Raw genomic sequence first — 23,584 nt, forward strand, 5'->3', positions numbered from 1 at the left:
ATAAACCGGGCTGGGCTCCAATCAGTCTGGTTTGGTACAGAGATGAAATGGATTTTGAAAGGCCTTTTGTTTATATGTAAACAGGTGACACTTCAGACCAAAGTGGTCATGCTTTTGAATTGACCTGTATAAAGAGAGGGGAGTGGTTAGCTCTCTAGCTGAGCTGAGCTGAGCAGTTTTAGTTCAGTCTTGAAGTGGGAAGTTCAACAGTGAGCTGTGTGGAAACTGTCTCTCTTTGCTGCTCTTCAACTTCAACCTGTAAGCATCTGTTCTATTTTTACTGGTTTGTAAAGGGAGTTTGCTTATTAGAACTGTTGTGTATATTCAGAACAGCATAATTAAGTCTCGTTGGATAGGAGTTCTGTAGGGGTTCTGTATTCTATTCTTTGTGTTTCATTGTGTAATTTTGTGAATAACTTTTTTGTCTGTTTTAAAATCTAGTAGTCATCCTAGCAATCTTACTCCAGGTAATTTTCACTGTACACTTACCAAAACAAATTGCAAAGTTATGATCTGGGGCTGCCCGCTTAAGGATGTTTTGAGTGGTCTTGGCATAGTCCATCACAGGGAGATAGCATGTAAATGAATAGGGCATTTCACTGACGCAATCTTTCCAGAGGTTTTGGTAATTTCTTGTGAATAACATGTTAGGATGATCAGAAGAAAGGATAATTGAGCCAAATATATTGGTCACAAGTCATCACTTCAAATAATGCTTTCACAGCTATATTCCATGCTGATGGAGTTTAGGGGAGTGACTGACTGAGATATTAAATGAGGAAGCACGAAAAGCAGAAAAAAAAATTGCATTTTTTTCTAAGCTTGAACAAGATGTCTGTTTACTTCATGGTCTCCAATGAGATAATTCAAACGCACTTTTCTCAAGATCACAAAGGATCTAATCCAGCCATGATAGGAGGTAATGTTGTCATGGCATTGTCACTGGAATATTAAGTGAGAGATTCAGGTAATCTTTTGGGGACCTAGGTTTGAAAGGTGCTATGGTAGAGATTGGAGGTTGGCCTCAATATTAAAATTCTGAATGACCATGAATGTATCACCGGTAATCATTGAAAGCTATCAATTACGCTAATGTGGTTTATAAAGAAATGTCACAGCGCTGAAGTGTCAGAGCAAGCCAGTCAGTTATATCAAATATGACAAAGCCTCAAAGGAATTAAACTGAACCATGAACTAATGTTGGCAGCAGCAAAGGCAAACTCAGTCCTATCAATAATGCAATGACCTCCTTACTGAGGGCTAGTGCCAAAATTAAGAGAGCTGTCCCACACAATAATCAATCAACAGCACAAACACTCAGAATCATACCTTACATACAATCATCAACATCACCACCCTGGGTATTTGCCCTCCTACAGGCACATACCAGTTGTGGCATGACAGTGATACATTGGCATGACACCCCTCAACATTGACTCTGGCCTGCATGAAGCGTCATGGTATAACAAAGTCATAGAGATGTACAGCATAGAAACAGACCCTTCAGTCCAACCCATCCATGCTGACCAGATATCCCAACCCAATTTAGTCACACCTGCCAGCACCCGGCCCATATCCCTCCAAACCTTTCCCATTCATATACCCATCCAAATGCCTCTTAAATGTTGCAATTATATCAGCCTCCACCACTTCCTCTGGAAGCTCATTCCATACACGTACCACCCTCTGCGTGAAAAAGTTGTCCCTTAGGTCTCTTTTATATCTTTCCCCTCTCACCCTAAACCTATGCCCTCTAGTTCTGGACTCCCCGACCCCAGGAAGAAGACTTTGCCTATTTATCCTATCCATGCCCCTCATAATTTTGTAAAACTCTATAAGATCATCCCTCAGGAAAAATAGGGAAAACAACCCCAGCCTGTTCAGCCTCTCCCTATAACTCAAATCCTCCAAGCCTGGCAACATCCTTGTAAATCTTTTCTGAACCCTTTCAAGTTTCACAACTTCTTTCCAATAGGAAGGAGACCAGGATTGCCTGCAATATTCTAACAGTGGCCTAACCAATGTCCTGTAAAGTATGGGTGAGGAAACCTCCTGCTGATTAATACGTAGCAACCCAGCTTGGCTGATGAATCAGAATACCACTCAGCTGAAATCCAATTAGATGGGGTACTAGGAAGACAAGAACAAAGGATGGACTCTGTGTGGAGGGACTTTAATGGCTCAGCATTATTAGTTGAGCAAGTTGGGGCTAAAGGACTAAGCCACTAGAAAGGCTTTGTAAAGATGGTGAGAGATCCAACAAGGGAGAAATCTTACTTGACATTTTCCTCATCAGTGTCCCTATCTCATTTATAACCAGAGAGCCAGTAAATGATATTAAAAAGTATTTTTTTCCTTTTGGGTTGTTATTCCACAAAAACATTGAGATATTTGAAAAACAGAAATAGTAAGGGCTTCGACTTCAGTTCTTGGCAGATAATTATCGCTAATCGCACAATGGACTAATTTTGTTGGTTGAGCTTGTCTATATCCTGGCTTATTTTCAGCTTACCTATGCTGATGGGTCAGAATGAGGAGGCTGGCTCTATTTGACTCTCCCAGAAGAGTACTGGCACTTTGCTGCATGGAGTATGAAGTGCAGATGTTGAGGTTGCAGCTGATTGTTGCCGCCCTAGAATTATGGTGCATTTCAAAATGCTCCTCAATCATCCAGTGCAGTTCTGTCACTGTCTCCCCGGAGACTTAAAGCAATTGCAGGCTGAGATTCTCTGACAAATACAGGTGCATGTGTTTCTGGCTGACTTGAAATTATTGATTTGTGGACACAATCTGTCTCCAGTGTAACTTAGCTTGCTTTGCATCTTTTGTCTTTCCTCCCAAACAAAAATAAAGAGAGAACAATTCCAATGTTGCGGATTTCCAAAAAAAAGGGAACTTTGAAAACAGATAGCACAATGCATTCTGAACAAATAAATGCTAAGAGAGAGCAGGGAAAAAGAATATAAGGCCTCCTGGACAACAGCAAGAGAAACTTTCAATATCTATTTTACATATAGCCACATTTTTCCATAGTGTTGTTGCAATAAACACTTCAGAAAGTCATACAGACATTTGAATAATGATCTCACTTCAATATTGAAAAAAAGAGAAATTAGTGAGTCCATTTGACAAGCTAATTGTAGAATTGAGTGGTGTACTAAATAGATAAGTAATCAGTGGAAGTAACCTTTACCCTCATTTTAGATTGGATATATCCATGTTATTCCTGGTCATTGGATGTAAAGAATTGAAAACCCTCCCCCTGCATCTCGATATCTGCATGTGTAACACGATGAGCTCTAAACTGCTAATTGCTTTCTTTGAGTATTTACTGTTAGCACTCTTCAATGTTCAGCAGCTCAATACTTACATCTCTTACGATTTCTGAAATAGGTTGTTAGACAACATTTCAAGGATTGGCTATTGTGTCATTCTTTAGGAAAGGTAATGATCTTCAGTCTTTCAATCTACTCACAGAAGGAAATTAGTGGCCCTTTCCTACTTTTGAGTAAGCTCTCAGCAAGAGGTGGAATCCAAACAGAAGCTCTCATTTCAGGTGTAGTTCAGCAAGTAGGAATGCTTCCAAAGCCAAGGCAAGAGGTTCATGCTGCAACATCTTACATCTTTCAACTTGTTACTTTTTGAGTTAAATAATTATTACTTTATTGCACAAAAATGTGGGAGTCCTTCAGTAAGGACATTGATCTGGTGCTATGCAGGTCAAGTTTAGGTCGAGCAGTTGCAACAGAAACACTGCATCTTGGAATATAACCAAGGTCGCTAATTTAAAATAGTTCCACAATGCTTATTCTACTGAACACTCAGTAGTCAGAATGGAAGGATAAAAGGACAAGTCATTCAGAGTTTTATTAAGGAGCTTTTCTGGATGCACCATATCCCTCAATACCTTTGGCTAACAAAAATGTCAATCCTAGGCTGACTCGTAAGAATCACTGGACTTGAAATGTTAACTCTGCTTTCTTCCCACAGATGCTGCCATACCTGCTGAGCTTTTCCAGTAATTTCTCTTTTTGTTTCAGATCTCCAGCATCTTTATATTATTTCCTTAGAGTTGTCCATGAACTAATAATTTGTAGAATCTTTTGTATAGCCTCCCTTTAGTTAGCGAAAGCTTCAGTTTAAAAATAATTAGTAATACTATTTTATGTGTTAAATAAGATGCAGGTTCAGTTATTGTACTGAAAACTTTTTTATGCAAAAAATACTCCAATTATTAGGTAATATTCAAAAACAAAGATTAAGCTAAAGATAAAAAAAAATCTCAGGACAATTGTTGTGTTGAGTCTCATGGTCAGTCTGCCGTAGATCTGCAGGAGATATGCTCATGTTATTATTACTGCATCGTAGCTCCTGACCTGATGATATAAAGGTCTCAAAAACCCTCTTAACTTGTTCCAATTGAATTGTTAATGGAAGTACGCTAGGCCTTTGGAAGTGAATAGCTTAATGTTAACCTAGACATAAATGTGCCTATGAATATCTGATGTGTTAAAGTAAGTTGTAATAAACATCTGTTAGATCTTTCAATAACACATTTTCTATTCCCTGTTTCTCATGTTATGAATGATAACATGAAGTATCACTTCATCAGATAAAGGTCACCCACTGGAGGCAAAATGCACTTCAAAGATGAAAATGGCTAATCCACCCAGCCTGCACATCTCGAGACACTACACCACAATTTAGTATTGTCAACCCACCTAATGTTCATATCTTTTGACTGGGGAGGGAACCTCATGGAAATCCACATAGACATCAGGAGAACATCTCAGCAGGTGACAGCATCTGTAAGGAGAGAAAAGAGCTGATGTTTCTAGTCTAACTGACCCTTTGTCAAAGCTTTGACAAAGGGTCAGTTAGACTCAAAACGTCAGCTCTTTTCTCTTCTTACAGATGCTGCCAGACCTGCTGAGATTTTCCAGCATTTTCTCTTTTGCTTTCAGATTCCAGCATCCGCAGTAATTTGCTTTTATCCATGGGAGAACCAACAGTCATCTAAGGCCGGAATCTAGATCTCTGGCACTGTGAGGCAGCAGTGTTAATCACTATGCTACCATGCTGCCCAGTTAAATAGAGGGCCAAGCCGATTGGTGACTAGGAGGGGATTTACACATGGAGGCAATGGATATGGATAAGGTGTTAAGTTAATAGCCTGAACTTTTCAATGCTACCCAAGCTATGGTGACAGAGAAGGAGGCACTGTCAGCAGAAGTGTTCAAAATAGATGAAGAGGAAGTAAAAAAAATGGATTAATTGTGCTTAAGGTAGACAAGACTCCAGGACCAGATGTAATGCATCCAAGGACTTTTAAGGAAGTGAGGGTGGAATTTACAGAGACACTGGACATAATCTTCCAGTGTTCTCTTGACTTGGAGAAGGTACTGGAACTGGAAAATTGCAAACATCCCAACTTTGTTCAAGGAAAGTTGTAAGGATTAGCCCTGACCAGTCAGTTTAGCTTCAGTGGTGGAACCTTCAAGAAATAATTCTTTGGGACAGATTTAGTAAAAGGTAGGTTAATTAGGGAGACATGCTGTGGAGGTGCCAGTGTCAGAGTGGCATGGACAAAGTTAAAAATCACACACCACCAGGCTATAGTCCAACTAGCTTACTAGCTTTCAGAGCACTGCTCCTTCATCAAGTAGTGAAGGAGCAGGACTCTGAAAGCTAGTACCTCCAAATAAATCTGTTGGACTATAACCTGGTATTGTGTGATTTTTAACTAATTAGGAAGAGCCATAATGGTTTTCTAAAGGGGAAGCACATTTAATTAACTTGTTGGAATTTTATGAAGGGGCAACTGAAAGATTTGCTGAGAGTAACATTGCCGATGTGGTGTTCATGGAAGATGTTTGTTACAGTGCCATACCACAAACATTTGTAAGGAAAGTTATATGAAATGCAATAACAAAAACAATAGCAATGTGGATACAAAATTTGCCGAGTGATAGAAAGAGTATAATGGCCAATGTTATTTTTTGGGGCAGAGGAATGTTTTGCAGTGGAATTCCTTTGTGGCCAGTATTGGGACGCTTGCGTTTTCTCATAAATATAAATGACTTAGGCTTAGGAGTGAAGTAGAATATTCCAAAGTTTGCGGATGACACAGAGGAATTGTAAACTGCAAGAAGATCAGTGTAGCATACCAATAGGATAATAACAATCCCACAGAGTGGGTCGATAAGTGGCAGATAGGTTTTAAGGCAGAAAAACAACAAGTGATGCATTTTGGTAGAAAGAACATTGAAAGACAATACAAAATAGGAGGTAAAATACTTAAGACATTGCAGGAGCAGAGGGTTCTGGATGTGCTTGTGCATGGGTCATTGAAGGTAGCAGGGCAGGTTGGAGGCAATTAATAAAACATACAGAACCCTCAGCAATATTAATAGGAGTATAGTTATGAGAAAAAGGAGGTGATGTTGAACCTAAATAAGACACCTTTTGGACTTTAGCTGCATTAATTTGTATAGTTCCTGGCTTCACATTATAAGAAAGGTATAAAAGGATTGGAAAGAGTGCAGAAGTGGTTTAAAGTAATAGTTGCAGGATGAGGAATGTCACTTACAGAAATAGATTAAGAGGTTGTCACTGTTTTCCTTAGAGAGAAGAAGACAATTGGGAGATCAGACAAACACTTTCAAAGTCATGAGCGAGCTGAATAAATAGGGAGAAGTCTGCAAACCCGTATAAAATTACATCCTTGGACATTCCCCTGTTCCTTAATTTAGATAACTTATCAAAAAATTCGATCACATTTCTCAGATATGACCCATCCTTTACACATCCATGTTAGCTCTCAGACCAGAGGAAAGTCTACAATATGTTCAGAAACAGAAGTTGTTGGAAAAGCTCAGCAGGTCTGAGGAAGGGTCACCAGACCCGAAACATTAACTATGATTTCTCTTCACAGATGCTGCTTGACCTCCTGAGCTTTTCCAGCAACTTCTGTTTTTGTTACTGATTTACAGCATCCACAGTCTTTTCGGTTCCTACAATGTATTCAGTCAATTTTCAGATAACAAATGTAATCTGTATCTAACATTTAAATAAAATTTGACCCCATCTTTTGAAAGAACTCACATTTGCATAGCACCTTTCACCTCATAATGTCCCAAAGCATGGGATAATCTATGAAATAGATTTGAAGTTTAGTCACTGTTATAATGTCACAAATCACATTAGAAATCCCTAAAGGCAGATAAGTTCACTTGCATTCTCTACTTTAATTAATTAAATGTTCAAAGACAGTTGAGCCAAAATTATAGAATTATTTTCATTGCTATGCATTAACTTAAAATAACACATAAACTTTTGTAAAGTGTGTTGGTACTTGTTATGGAGATTGGTTTGATAGCTTTTAGTTATCACCAATAATCTATTAACATAACATAAGAACTTCAGTTTAATTACAAATGCTCATTTTTCAGGAGTTCACTGTACAAAAGATTTTAAATGCTTTTATTCAAAATACTTTAAAGAGCCATCTCAAATCAATTTTTTTTTGCTTATCTTGACTTATTTTTTGACATTTTATTTGAACAGTGAGCACTAAAACATCACATGACAAATTGACTTGCCAAATTAATTGACCTTGAAAGTATGAGTTAGCTGAACGGACCTGTATAGGTGAAATAACAAATTCATTGAAGCACCCTATGCTAATGACTATATCTAATTCAAGTTTCTAGCTTGATAAAACTTTGCAGCTCCTCTCAACTTCACTGTTATCAGTCGTTATTATTTAAGAATCAACACTGTTTGGATAAACAAAGGGAAACACTGTTAATCGTATATTTCTTTTTGTATTTTAATGTTTAATATATAATTGGATGAATCCAAAATGTTACATTTCCACTATCACTAAATGTTAATGGGTTTCCAAATGTTGCTCACAGTGATGTAGATTTTGACTTCCTGTAACAAGTTAACATGGATGATAGAAAATCAGCAACCCAGTTTATATCTCCAACACAACTATTTGGGAATATAGTTTATGACATTTTATTTTACACAAATATTAACAATGATAGTACTCTATCTATGTGTAGCACTTTAGCATGAGGAATGAGAGAAAAATACAAAGGGATGGAAACTAGCCTTGAGCAGTGACACAAAAGGGAAAGCATCTTCTGCTTATTATACTCAGCAGCTGACATTCAGTCACAGAAGCAAGCAAGAGCATGGTGGGAATTAAAATCAAAAATAAGAACTTTATACCTGTGGCATTGCTAGAACAGCTGCCACTGCAGTTCAGCAAGTACAGGGATGATGAGTAAACAAAGTTTCTATGATTTGGTTAATCCATCTTGGCATCGTCCTGAGGTCTTCAGCATTGCAAACTCCAGTCTTTGGTCAATTTGATTTGTTATATATGATGTCAAGTCTCCAAGACCTGAAGACCAGGTCAACACTCTTGTAAGTGAACATTGAGAAGCTTTGAAAAACATAAACTATAAACCAGGGATCTTAAGAGAGAACACCTTATGTTCCCGTTCTACATGGTGTGGTGTCACTTGAACATAGTTCATTATGCACATGTTCAGTAACTGATTTTAGAGTAAATGTAGAGTACAGTTAAAGCTTTACTTCACATTTCTCTCCCACCACCCCAACTCCAAGTTCATTTATGGTATCCACTTTAACCATTATCATGTAACTATGGTAAGGCCCTCTTTATTCTCATGCACTGCACCCCAAAATGTGCATGGGACAGACACACACTCTGTCTCTCTCCATTAACCTTATTGACTACCTACCGCACCTGTGTGCTAACTTCCTGTGTTTCATGCACAAGTACCCCCAGCTCTCTGCAGGCTTTCTCTATTTAAATACTAGCAGTTTTTTGTTCCCCCTTCCAAAATGAATACCTTCATATTTTTCCACATTATACTCCATTTGCCAACTTTTTGCCCATTTATTAATCTATTGATATCTTACTGTAAACTTTTTACATGCCTTGCACAAATTGCCTTTCCACCTGTTTGTGTGTTGTCTGCAAACTTAGCTAGAGTACATTCACTTCCACCCTCCAAGACATTAATGTATATTGTAAACTGTTGCAGTCGAATCACTGAACCCTGTAAGTATTGTGGCCATTTCAGAGACATGGGTAGAGCAGGGACAGGAATGATTATTGCAGTTTCCGGGCTTTAGATGTTTCAGTAAGAACAGAGAAAATGGTAAAAGGGGGCAGAGGAGTAGTGTAACACTGTTAATCAATGAAAGTATTACTATGGCAGAACGCATGTCTGAGGACTCATCGGCTGAGGTAGTATGGGCTGAGATTAGAAACAGGAAAGGAGAGGTCACCTTGTTGGGAGTTTTCCATAGGCCACCAAATAGTTCCAGATATGTAGAGGATAGGATAGCAAAGGTGATCCTCGAAAGGGAAAGTGAGGACTGCAGATGCTGGAGATCAGAGCTGAAAATGTGTTGCTGGAAAAGCGCAGCAGGTAAGGCAGCATCCAGGGAACAGGAGAATCGACGTTTCGGGCATAAGCCCTGAAGAAGGGCTTATGCCCGAAACGTCGATTCTCCTGTTCCCTGGATGCTGCCTGACCTGCTGTGCTTTGCCAGCAACATATTTTCAGCTCTGATCCTCGAAAGGACCAAGAGTGATAGCGTAGTTGTCATGGGGCTTTAACTTTACAAATATTGACTGGGAATACTATAGTTCAATTACTTCAGATGGGTCAGTTTTTGTCCAATGTGTGCAGGAGGGTTTTCTGACACAGTAGTAGACAGGTCAACAGGAGTGAGGCCAGATTAGATTTGGTACTGTGTAATGAACTTGGCCAGGTGTTAGATTTGGAGTTAGGTGATCACTTTGATGATAGTGACCACACTTATGTTTTCTTTAGTGATGGAAAGGGATAGGGACATACCGCAAGACAAGAGTTATAGCTGGGAGAAAGGCAATTACGATGCGATTAGGCAAGGTTGAGGAAGTTTAGGATGGGGAAGGAAACTACAGTGGATGGGCACAATTGAAATGTGGCGCTTATTCAAGGACCAGTTACTACAAGTCCTTGATAAGTATGCACTGGTCAGGCAGGGAAGAAGTGGTCGAGCGAGGGAGCTGTGATTTACTCAGGAAGTTGAATCTCTTGTCAAGAGGAAGAAGAAAGCTTATGTTCAGATGAGATGTGATGGCTCAGTTAGGGCACTTAAGAGTTATAAGTTAACCAGGAAAGACCTAAAGAGAGAGCTAAGATGAGCCAGGAGAGGACATGAGAAGTTGTTGGTGAATAGGATCAAGGAAAACCCTAAGGCTTTCTATAGGTATATCAGGAATAAAAGAATGATTAAGAGTAAGATGAAGGCCAATCAAGCACGGTTGTGGGAAGTTGTGGGTGGGGGCAAGGAGATAGGGAAGCACTAAATGAATACTTTTTGTCAGTATTCACACTAGAAAAAGACAATGTAGTTGAGGATAATTCTGAGATACAGGTGACTAGACTAGATGGAATTGAGGTGCATAAGGAGGAGGTTTTAGCAATTCTGGCAAGTGTAAAAATAGATAAGTCCAGGGTGTAGGTTTGCTCGCTGAGCTGTAGGTTTGATATCCAGACGTTTCATTACTTGGCTAGGTAACATCATCAGTGGTGACCTCCAAGTGAAGCGAAGCTGTTGTCTCCTGCTTTCTATTTATATCTTTCTCCTGGATGGGGGTTCCTGGGGTTTGTGGTGATGTCATTTCCTGTTCGTTTTCTGAGGGGTTGATAGATGGCATCTAGATCTATGTGTTTGTTTATGGCGTTGTGGTTAGAGTGCCAGGCCTCGAGGAATTCTCTGGCATGTCTTTGCTTAGCCTGTCCTAGGATAGATGTGTTGTCCCAGTCGAAATGGTGGATTTTTTTCATCCGTGTGTAGGGCTACGAGGGCTAGCTAGTGTTCGTGTATCCTGGTGGATAAGTCCCCTGGGCAGAATGGGATTTATCCTAGGATTCTCTGGGAAGCCATGGAGGAGATTGCAGAGCCTTTGGTTTTGAGCTTTATGTTGTCATTGTCTACAGGAATTGTGCCAGAAGACTAGAGGATAGCAAATGTTGTTCCCTTGTTCAAAAATGGGAGTAGAGACAACCCTGGTAATTATAGACCTGTGAGCCTTACTTCGGTTGTGGGTAAAGTGTTGGAAAAGGTTATAAGATATAGGAGTTATAATCATCCAGAAAGAAATATGTTGATTATGGATAGTCAACACTGTTTTGTGAAGGTTAGGTCGTGCCTCACAAACCTTATTGAATTCTTTGAGAAGGTGGATAGATGAGGGTAAAGCAGTTAATGTGGTGTATATGGATTTTAGTAAGGCGTTTGATAAGGTTCCCTACAGTAGGCTATCACACAAAATACGGATGCATGGGATTGAGGGGGATTTAGCAGTTTAGATCAGAAATTTGCTCACTGAGAAAAGACAGAATATAGATGAGTCTACTACTGTTACAGGCAATGAATTCCATGTCTCTGCTACTCTCTGAGTAACAAAACTACCTCTGATATCTGTCCTATATCCATCACTCCTCAATTTAATCCTATGTCCCCTTGTGCTAGCCATTGCCATCCAAGGAAAAAGGCTCTCACTGTACAGGCGAAAGTAAAGATTACAGATGCTGGAGATTAGGGTCGAGTGTGGTGCTGGAAAAGCACAGCAGGTCAGACAGAATCCGAGGAGCAGGAGAATTGACATTTTGATGATTCCTGATGAAGGGCTTATGCCCGAAACGTTGATTTTCCTGTTCCTCTGCCTGACCTGTTCTGCTTTTCCAGCATCACACTCTCGGCCCTCTGCACAACTACATGCTGCAATGTTTTTTTTTACCATTCAAATAATAGTCCTTTTTGCTGTTCTTCCTACCAAAATGGATGATTTCACATTTAGCAACATTGTACTTCATCTGCCAGACCTTTGCTCACCCACTTAAACTATCTATGTCCCTTTGCAAAGTTTCACAGTCTTCTGCACGCTTTGCTCGACCACTCATCTTAGTGTCATCTGCAAACTTTGATACACTACACGTGGTCCCAAACTCCAAATCATCTATGAAAGTTGTGAATAATTGTGGTCCCAATGTTGATCCCGGAGGCACACCACTAGTCACTGATCACCAACTAGAAAAGTATTTATTTATTTCCACTCTGCTTCCTGTTGGTTAACCAACCCTCTATCTATGCTAATGCATTGCCCATAAAGCCTTCCATCTTTATCTTATGTAGCAGCCTTTTGTGCAGCACCTTGTCGAATGCCTTTTGAAAATCTAGATATTCCACATTTACTCGGTTCCCATTGTGCATATGCATAATGTCTTCATAGACTTACTTTTCATACACCTATGCTGCAGCTACACAATGGGACAATTTCTATCCCAATGTCTTGTTATTTCTTCTTTAATAATAGATTCAAGCATTTTCCCCATTGCAGAAGTTAAGCTAACTTGTCTATAATTCTCCATCTTTTGTCTACCTCCATTTTTAAACAGTGGCGTCACATTTGCTGTTTTCCAATCTGCTGGAACTGCCCCAGAGTCCAGTGAATTTCAGAAAATTACCACAAGTGCATTTGCTATTTCTCCTACCATGTCTTTTCGCACCCTTGGATGCACTCCATCAGGACCATGAGACTTGTCTAGCTTTAACTCCATTAGCTTGCCCAACAGTACCTCTTTTGTGATAATGATCGTTTCAAGATCCTCACCTACCTTCATCCCTTTGTCAATTACTAATATGTTATTAGTGTCCTCCACTATGAAGATCGACACAAAACACCTGTTCAATACCTCGGCCATTTCCTCACATCTCATTATTAAATCCCCCTTCTCATCATCTAAAGGACCAATATTTACCTTGGCCACTCTTTCATTTTATACATTTGTAGAATCTTTTGTTATCTGTCTATATTCTGAGCTAGTTTACTCTCACAATCTACCTTACTTTCTTTTATAGCTTTCTTTGTGGTTTTAAGTTTGCAGGCTTCATGTTTAAATTTCACCTCACACTGAAGTATGCATCAAACATCCTCAATAGTTCTTCATATGGTGCTGCATTTTTATCAATCATCTGTCTTGTAACAGCATCATTCACAGTGTTCCCAATAATATGTAGTAATCTATGACCTGGTCCTCTTGTCCATTAGTTTAAGCTAAGTCAAGCTACTGCATACCGTATAAATACTTTCTTCCAAATCTTTCATCCCTCAGCCTTCTGCAATCTTTCAATTGCTTGAAATGTTTTTGGGAGTAGCAGAGTAGTTTCTGTAACTCCCTTGATTTCTGGATCTGCTCCCTCATCCCACTAACTATTTATCCTGCTGCCTGCTGCTTTGAATCAGTGCATAAAACTATCAGGTATTTGGATCCATTTTTTTGTCCTTCTGCTATGTCTACAATGTTCCCTGAGGTTCTGATAAGTATTGATAATATTCTTTTACCTTTCTGATGACAAAGTTCTCTTCAACTGATGCATTCAACACATTTTCTGCTGGTACTGGCAATGCCAGCGTGTTCTATTAAGTTTATGGACTCTAATTCAAATTAGCTCCGAAATTACTGCTTCTTGACTCCATGCTAATTTCTGGAAGAACTCTTTCTTTTTGTCTTAGTATTGATGCAGATTATCCTAAAAGCTTCTCTTCCATTTTACCTGCCTTTGCATAATCAGTTTATACTGACAACATCATTACTCTAATGTCTCATTGCTCTACAGAGTTGGTCACTTACACTGCTTCCCTTTTCTCACCAATCTTTTATTAACATTACCATGGGAGTTTGAATCAACTCCATTTTAACATAAATGGATCATTCAAAATAGCTATAGGATTCAAACTTTTCAAAACAAAACGTTCTTAGGACAAGAACATTCATGGCTAGACCAGCATTTAATGCCCAATTCCAAGAGTGAGTGCCTGAACTCCATGTAGACAAGACTTTTTTCTCTAAAAGAGATTAGTAAACCAGACTTCTTTTTAACAACAATTGACAGTGGTTAAATAATTGTGGAACATTGAACACAGCAGATGGAAAATGGACCCAAAGTTTTAGGTCAGCTTTTCAAGAATACCAGAATCTTGATTCACCATCTCTAGAACATTAACTTGGTTTCAAGATTACTAGCAAAATGCAGTGGTATTACTATTACCTCCAACTGTTGAGAGAGACAGAGAGAGAGAGAGAGAGATTAGAAGCGATTTTTGTAAGCCTCATTACACAAAGGAGCACTTCAGAAATATTTCAAAATAGGAGAGAGAAATAGAGAACAACATTGTAATAGCTAAGATAAGAAAGAAGATCCTGAATCTATAGCACTCAGTTATGAAAATAATTCCAGGTGCAATGTCCTACGCATACCCATTTAATCTATACATGTAACAAATCAAATAAAGAGATTTTTGGAGGGGTTGAACACAAATCACAGTGCACATATGATGACTTGAAATTCAGAAATGAAGACAAGATCAATGTATTTTGAAATTCCCCAGATCAATACATTATCCATTGAAGATCATACAATTCAAGTAAGATATTTTAAAACTTAAACAATGGTTTGAATGTAAGTTAACTCAATGCATGCACACTTAGTGCAAGAAGCATCATTAAAATAAAAGTAAGAGCTGAGAATGCTGGAGACCGGAAACAAAAGTAGAAAGTGATGGAGAAATTTAGCAGGTCATGCAGTATCTGGAGAGAGAAAAAAGATTATACTTTTTAGGTCAGTGACCCTTTATCAAAATTGGCGCAATTCTGAGACAAATGCCAGCTGGACTTAAAATGTTAATTCTGGTTTTTCTCAGATGTTGCCAGATTTGTGTTTCTCTCGTATTTTGTGCATGTTCGAGGACATTCACTTTTTTAAAAAAGCAAGAATATTGGTAAATAGCACTCATTAAAAGATTCAAGGCTAAGACAAAAATAAGACTTGCAGAAGAGACAGAATATATCCTTCAAATAAAAAAGGTAAATTTAACTATAATGCTACAATGTCAAATCAACATTATCAGACATTGCAGAATAGTGAGGAAATTGAAGTAGACTTAACAGCTATGAAAGCTATAGGCTGCAATAGCATACTTGCAAATAAGAAATTTAAATAGGGCAAATTGTGTAATACTCCTGAGTGACAAATATTTATGCATAACTCAGTTTCAAGGATTCAGGACACTTTAGAACAATTGATTAGAATGGAAAGGAATGCAGAAGATTTGATATGAGAACAATACAATGAAGTGTATTTTCATTAGATATTTCAGGTAAATACGACTGTATTTGTGTCTGAGTATTTTGAACCCCTATCGTCATGTGACAATTAACTGTCTGTGTGCCGACACGAAGTTGATCTGAACATAAAAATTGCAATATTCTGAAGTTTGAAGGTCATGAAAAGTTATATATAAGTATACAAGTTATTTTCATGTACACATGACACTAAAATAATTCCAGTAATTTGTTCTCATTGGCCATTACTGAATGGAAGGAGGCCAATGAAAGGTGGAGCGATTATTGGATTGATTAACAAGTATTCTGCAGATGTGGCTTTGTGGTCAAGCTAGCCGGCATTTGATCATAAGCTTTAAAAAAAAAAATTAGCTGAAAATCTATTGTTTGATCTTTGACCAAATGTAAAATATTAGCTTTTGAAGGTGAATAGAATCTGGTAAAATATGCTAGAAATCTTAATAGCATTGCTAACTACATAGTGAAGAGTTAATTGCTGCACCTCAGCTATGATAAATCGTAGCAGAGGAATCCTCTGTGGATACATAATTTGATATTGAGATTTTGTTTAATACTTTCAAATATTGGTCCCTGTTCACCACTGTGACATTAATTTTCCATTGCCTGCAGTGGTTCAGTGGTAAGAATAAACAAGTAGAGTCTATTTCCTTTTTGAGGAGTAAAGGGATTTGAAATAATATTAGTAGCCACAGCTGTGAGATGATTAGGCTAAACAGCAATGTAACAAAATATGAAATCTGGATGAAATCCAAATGTTCTCAGGGTGAAAATGTTGGACAGTCCCTAATCTAATCTAGCAAAGGTTTACTCAAGAGTTGAGATAAATATGGCATAATGCAGTGTCTTAACAATAACTTTGAAGGCTGGTGATAGAGGCCCCAAAAATTATTCTGCTTTTAATATCTTCCCAACAGTTTATGCATCACTGATTCAGGTTTAGCTGTCTTAATAAGTGTCAAACAGCAATGATTATTATTCTTCCTAAATAATCTTTTAACACAAAGGAATTAGTTTTTTGGATCAATTTATCAGATCTGCATTCATCCTGATTACACAGTAGATGGGACTTTGTAATTGTTACCTAAAAATATCTCACTATTTATCCTTAACATATTTACTTACAGCAAACATTTTTATTATATTTGTTTGAGAAGGTCTTCAAAGAATGAACGAGATAAACAGTGCACAGCAATTAAAAACAGAAAAATGGTTATATCCAGTACAATAGCTGGGAAGTGTACTATATGCTGAGTAGAGGAGATTAAAATGCCCATGTTCTATCTCCTATCTGTATTAATTAAGCCAGGCCTTCAGTTAGGTCATCAATCGGTGATATGGCTGGTTCAGTACATATGATTCAATGTGAGAAAGGACAGGACCAGGCTCGGATATGACATCATTACAAATTCATTCTGACAACTCCCACTCTCCAGATTCACAAATGAAGATTGACCACTTGGATGAGGATGTGGAAGGTTTAGGTATTTCTCTTTATCTGATTACAATAACTTGAATGTTACAAGATTCCTTGAACTAATTGTTCATATTGACATAACAAAGATGTATAATCAATAACCACTTAATGGTTTCAAACTATAAAATGGACTTAGGAAGAGCCAACACCTCATGTACCAAAGTGAAAATTGAAATCGCTGACTGACCAGCCTTTACTGTCATCCACTGTATTATGTTCTGATTACGTGGTGCACTCCAGGTGATCTCAGTGAAGTAATTACACAGTACCCCGAGCTACCGAAAATGTGAACAGAGATTTTCTTAGAGTTTAAAGGGTTAATCACTTGAGCAGGGAACTGAAAGAGAAGAACATGATCTTTAAAACCGAGGGCATCTTGATTCATTTTGTGATACATCCTGTGTTTACATTTCACCTCAGCAAGCATAACATAAACATGTAGTTAATTACTAACTGGTATGACATATCTTATAATTCCCTCCTTTTTTTGAGAATCATTACTGGGTTAAATTGATTTGAAAATATTAGTGAAAGAAGTGAAATGTAGGCTACATTAAAACTGCCTCAGAAAACAATGATATTTTAAGTAGTATAGTGTAGTGAGCTTGTTTGCCTGTAGACTCTGGTAAGAAGTATTGTGGACTTGACTGTACAGTTTATACCACATGGTGTGCTGCAGTTTGAAACCTTCAGATTCAGCTTTATATAGTCAGCAGCAGGGAAGAGCAGAAAATTTAAGAACCCTACATCCAAGAATTAATATTAATCTGTGGTCTCAAATCCAGGCACTCATAAATCCAGCAATTAAAACAGTAACACTAGGCAAGTTAAATGCCTAAGCAGGCTCATACCTAACGAATATGTTCTGACCATACACAACTTAGAAGCTAGCGAAACCTATCCTCTTTCTACAAGGGTTTCGCTAAATTGTCCGAAAATAAAGTTTTGATGAAATGTGATGCAAATAGCAATTTACAGGAGGTGGAACTTCAACACACATTGTGTCCCCACACCAACAATTCTGTAGAAGCAATTCTGCTGTAGTGTCCCAGCAAGTACAGAGGTTTATAAAATCATGAGGGGCATGGAAAGGGTAAATAGACAAGGTCTTTTCCCTGGGGTGGGGGAGTCCAGAATTAGAGGGCATAGGTTTAGGGTGAGAGGAGAAAAATTTAAAAAGGACTTAAGTGGCAATGTTTTCACATGGACGGTGGTGTGTGCATGGAATGTCCTATAAGAGGATGTACAATTACAACATTTCAAAGGCATTTGGATGGGTACATGAATAGGAAGAGTTTAGAGGAATATGGGCCAAGTGCTGGCAAGTGGGACTAGATATGTTTGCGGTGTCTGGTGGGGTTGGACTAAAGGGTCTATTTCCGTGCTGTATATCTCTATGACTCTATATAACATCCCATTTTCCACTGGGACCCTGTAGCCTCTAGGACACAACATCAAGTTCAATAACTTCAGAGCCTGATTTTATCTTTCCATGTTTTTTATCCATCCCACACCCAGTCCTGTTTAGATATGGGTTTTTAGCACAGTCATCCATTGCCACATCCTCTTTGGCCCATTATCACATTACATGGATTGCATGCAGCACAGATAACCCATTTTCTCACTCTTAGTTCTTATTACCACTTACTCAGCTTTTCTTCTGTCCTGACCTGCTATCCATAATCCATAATGTTTACCTACCCTTGTCATATCTCTGTCTCTCTCTCTCTCTGGCCTCTGTCTCCATGTCTCTGTCTCAGCTTCAGCAGAAATACTACCTACTAACAGTCCTAATAAAGATTCACTCGACTTTTTCTTCCTATGGATGTTGCCAGATCTGCTGAGTTTCTCTAGCAATATCTGTTTTTGTTCTAGTAGGTATGAATGGTGGAGTAAGTAAGATTGCAGAAAATTTTCAATGGATGATGCCCAATATTTTACATAAATTGGATGCCACATAGCTAGGGAAAACAGTCGAAGAGCATGTTAAATTGCTTATTAGATTATGGGCTCACCATTGATCACAAGTGTGAATTATCTAGGAAATCTAAACTGTGCTTGCATCATTTAGGCAACAGTGAAAATGTATATACAAACATTCAAACTAGGATGAAAAATAGGCCACTCGGTCCTTGTATCTGCTCTACCATTCAATAAAATCATAGCTGATTTGTTAACGTTTCAAATTCCATATCCCAGCTATCCTGATAACCTTTGATTCCTTTACCTAACAAGAATTGATTGACCACGACATTAAGAATATTCAATGACCATATCTCCATTTTTTTTTCTCTCAGGGATGCTGCCATTTCCACGGCCTTCAGGAAAGGAGACAAAGTGGACTGTGGGAATTACCGAGGAATCTCCCTATCTCCATCACCACCAAGATCATCACCCAAATCCAGTGGCGCATTCTCCCAGTCTCGGGGGAAATTCTTCCCAAACATCAGATGGCTCTTGACCAAGCATAGAACTATGGACATGATTTTCACAGCCCAGCAACTCCAAGAGAAATGGCAGGAACAACACCAACCACTCTTCATGCTCTTCATTGACATGACCAAGGCTTTTGACTCTGTCTTGGAATGTACTGTGGAAGATCTTGTCACAGGCTGCGTGTCTAATGAAATTCATCCTCTGTCATAACAAGATGTTGATGACAGTCCTCACCAATGGGAACATGCCGCAGCCCTTTGAGGTCAAGATAGGGGTCAAGCAGAAGGTGTCATTGCTCCCATGTTTTTCTCCATCTTCATCGTTACCATTCTTCATCTCCTCAAGGACCAGTTTCCAATGGGGTAGACATTGTCTACAGGATGGACGGTAATCTTTTCAATCTTAGCCAGTTGAAATCCAAGAGGAATACAACATCAGTCTCCCTTGTGGAACATCAATATGTCCTCTCTCTGAAGAGAATATTCAATCCTCACTCAATACCTTTGTGGAAACATATCAACAAATTGGTCTTAACCTCAACTTCAAGAAGATTGTTACCAACCGATCCCAGGACAGGTTCCGAACCATCCCTCCATTAAGACCATTGGAGAAATCCTCACAAACCTAAAAGAGTTTGCCTATCTGGGAAGTTACCTTTCATCTGTGGCTGACATTGATGCAGAGATTCAACATTGTTTCAATCTGAGAGAGCTGCCTTTGGAAGCCTAAAGATGAGACTCTTGATTATACATTACAGCATTATCAGGCAGAGAAACACAGTGTGCTGTAATTGAGGAGGAGGCTTTCCTGGCTATCTGAGTTTTGGCGAGACTTTCAGATTATACTCTTGCATATAGTGAAAATTTTCACAGAAATTATCATGAAAGTCTGGTTTCTCTACTGGATGAGAAGCAACTAGGCAGCGTATCTCCAAGGATACAAAGATTTTGATGGTGTCTGATGAGTTTCACGTGTGGAATTGTGACAACCAGATGAGGAAGGGGCATTAACTCTTCTCTTTTTTACCTCCTCTCAGTCACAACAGAAGTCTTTTCTGTTTAATTTTTGTTTTATCAAACAGCTATCATGCTTCTATTAAAATGAAATTAAGCAGCAATTCTTTTTCAGGATAGAACTTGAGTATTCCTGAAAAGAGACATGTTTCTGAAGATTATCGTCTTACAATTGTCAGGGTAATTTGTAAGGATACTAAAAAAAGGGAAAACAATATGTATACTGCATGGGAGAAGAATGCCGATTGGTGAGCAAGTGAACTCTAACTCATAGAGGAGTTGCCATGGAGAATAATGATGACTGATTGTTCATTTCAAGTGTCTACCAGTCAGAATCCTCTTGTCAAACAGCTGGCACTCTATATTTATACAGTATAAATTGTGTTTTCCCTTTACTTTGGCATTTCTTGCAAATTGTCCTGATGGGTGCAAGTCGAAAATCTTCAACAAGAAGCATCCTCCTTCTCAGCAGTAGTTAATTAAATTGAAAGAGGTAAATTACAAGGTTCTATTGTCAGGAAGAGTGTTGGGAGCCAAGAAATGCATTTTGGGAAGCTAGTTAATATGCACAACCAGCCACTTTGACAGCTGTGGTAAGAGGGTAACTATGTAAGCTAAATGAAGATCTGCACTACCAGGTGGGCGAGGGCAATAATGTACTGGGGGTAAAGGGGGTATTGTACAAAGTATATGAGGTCTTAGGGAGCCAGGTGAGTAAGATTGGTTAGTTGCCCAGTGAGTGAAGTGCTAATTTGAGGGGGTGGGCAGGGTGTGCCAGTTTAGATTAGATTCCCTACAGTGTGGAAACAGGCCCTTCAGCCCAATGAGTCCACATCGATCCTCCAAAGAATAACCACCCAGACCCATTTCCCTCTGACTAATGCACCTAACATTATGGGCAATTTTAGTATGACGAATTCACCTGACCTGCACATCCTTGGACTGTGGGAGGAAAACGGAGCACCCAGAGGAAACCCACACAGACATGGGGAGAATGTGCAAACTCCACACAGACAGTCACCCAAGGCTGGGACCTGGGACTGTGAGGCAGCAGTGCTACCCACTGAGCCACCGTGCTGCCCCAAAATGCAGGCTCATACGGGATTTGAATACAGGATCTCTCGCAAGCCAACCCAGTAGAAGGCCCAAAGTGTGAATTGTACCCCTAGACCGACGAACCACAAGTTTTGTGAATGAGTCCTCAGGGAGGTTGTCTCTGTTGAGTCCAGGACCAAAGGGAGTGGTAGGTCTGTTGGCCCTGTCGAGTAGAAATGATTGTTGGATGTGGGGGCCATTGGAGTGGTAAAGGGAGTTGGTTGAGTTGAAAGTGTTGGACTCAGGAGGCATCAGACCAGCAGTTGGAGGGGCAGGGCAGTCCTGCAGGGTCTCTTGGCACTTGGGGTGTGAAGGTGGGGACATAGTTGTGAGGAGCAGCTGATGCAGGGGGCGCAGTAGCGTGAATGTTGGGCTGGGAAACAGTTAGGGTTGAGGGGATAAGTAAAGACACAAAGCACTGGAGAAATTCAGCAGGTCTGACAGCAGCTGTAGTGAGGGAACTTTGGGTATAAACTTCGAAGAAGAGTCATATTAGACTTGAAATGTTAACTCTCTTTCTTTCCCCACTGATGCCTAGCTGCAGCTTCTCTGAATTTGTTTCAGATTTCCTGCATCCACGGAATTCTGTTTTTATCCAGAATTGAGGGGTGTCGGGTCAGTTAGGCGAAAGAGAGTTTTGGTCCTTGAGTGAGATGGGGAAGCCTCAGATCAGAGGAGATGTCAGATCGGGAATGGCTCAGGTTAACGGGCAGTGAGGAAATATCTCCACTAATCTGACCAACAGGTGCTCTGTCAGGTTGGGGGTAGAGTCAAGTGGGTGGAACTAAGGTTCAGTATAGTCACAATCAGTGGGGAGCGGAGTTGTATTGAGTCAGGGGCAAGAATCTGCTCAGGCGATGTTGTCCAGGATCCAGGGGAGGGATGTAGCTGGGTGGAGTTTAGTCAAGAATCAGGTGTTTTTTGAATAAGTACTTAGGCATAAGAGAAATTCTCCATCTTTTCTTGGGTATTTATTACACATAAACAAATTAGAACACTCCAAATTCTTTGAATTTTATCCATTCTTTCAGATGCAGGAGATTTCTTGCTTGGAATATTCAACCTGATGGACAATTCCCATGGAATTAGCTGCATTAGGGATTCTGTATGATCCCTAACATCTATCTCCAGTTTGTGCTCCTCTAAAATCTCTGTGGCCATTAGAATAGCTAGGCTAGTCAACTGTCTGTAAAGAGCTTGGGCTGTCTTCAGGTTGTGAGAAGTGCCAGAAAAAATAAATGATCTTGTCATAGGCTGAATGTGTTTGAGTACACAGAATCCTCATGAAGTTCATGATCAAGGGTTTACACTGGCACTGTATGGTGGAGCAGCACTTTCCTACTCTGCCTCAAGTCACCCCAGGTCAAAATGGATTAAAAAAAAGATTAGATTTTTACAGCTTCAGTTCTGCTCGAGCAACTTTGACACAAGTCAAGTGAATGCTTGGGGCTGTCAGATGTCCCAAAACAGACCTCATGCTACATTTCAATGAATTCCACTGGGGCTTTTTCAATGAATAAACAGAATGAGGGGAGAAATCTGCCAGAGAAAACTCCATTTGACCCTGTGCAGCTCATATTGCCCACCTGAACAGTACACTTCCATCTGTGAGTGAGTGGAAGATCTGTCGAAACTCCTCTGAGTTGATCAGCCTCCCAATAAAAAAAAGTGTAGGAATCCTAACAGGGCTGTGTTCCAAATCATATTCCGTTCCTTTTCAACGAATAAAGATTGGAATCTGGACCTGAAAATGTTCCTGTTTAGGTTTTGTATTAAAGTACATTTACAGTGAATCAAATGTTATCTTGGCAAATTGTTTCATTTTTCATCAATCATAAACTTCATTTTCAAGACAATTATATTTGGGAATGAATTGGCTAGGAATGAGAGAGTGGCTGATGAAGAAAATCGACATTTCGGGCATTCAGATAAATGCAAGGTGCTGTATTTTGGGAAAACAAATCTTAGCAGGACTTACACACATAATGCTAAGGTCCGAGGGAGTGTCGACAGATCTTCCACTCACTCACAGATGGAAGTGTACTGTTCAGGTGGGCAATATGAGCTGCACAGGGTCAAAGGGAATGTTCTCTGGCAGATTCCTCCCCTCATTCTGTTTATTGATAGATTTTCCTGCTCCTCGGATGCTGCCTGACTTGCAGTGCTTTTCCAGCACCACTCTAATCTAAACTCTGGTTTCCAGCATCTGCAGTCCTCACTTTTGCCGAGGAATGAGAGAGTGACCTATTCCAAGAGAGCTCTTACTTTTATGATTCTGGATCTTCCCAAAGATTGCAGCAGAGACCTGAAAGAACCAG

At 39.4% G+C, this 23,584-nt stretch overlaps 1 protein-coding gene across 1 annotated transcript in view; it reads left to right on the plus strand.

Moving 5' to 3' along the window:
* The window catches only part of LOC148152195 (uncharacterized), a 44,010-nt gene extending 24,642 nt beyond the window's left edge, over positions 1-19,368 (plus strand). The window contains exon 4 of the mRNA XM_087992476.1: positions 19,020-19,368. Coding sequence (XP_087848602.1) covers positions 19,020-19,368 — 349 coding nt within the window. The remainder of the gene's footprint in view (positions 1-19,019) is intronic.
* Positions 19,369-23,584: the final 4,216 nt, after the last annotated feature.

Source organism: Chiloscyllium plagiosum, unplaced genomic scaffold, assembly GCF_037043375.1.
Source record: "Chiloscyllium plagiosum isolate Xiang-an unplaced genomic scaffold, Cpla_swu_hap1 HiC_scaffold_1, whole genome shotgun sequence".
NCBI lineage: Eukaryota > Metazoa > Chordata > Chondrichthyes > Orectolobiformes > Hemiscylliidae > Chiloscyllium > Chiloscyllium plagiosum.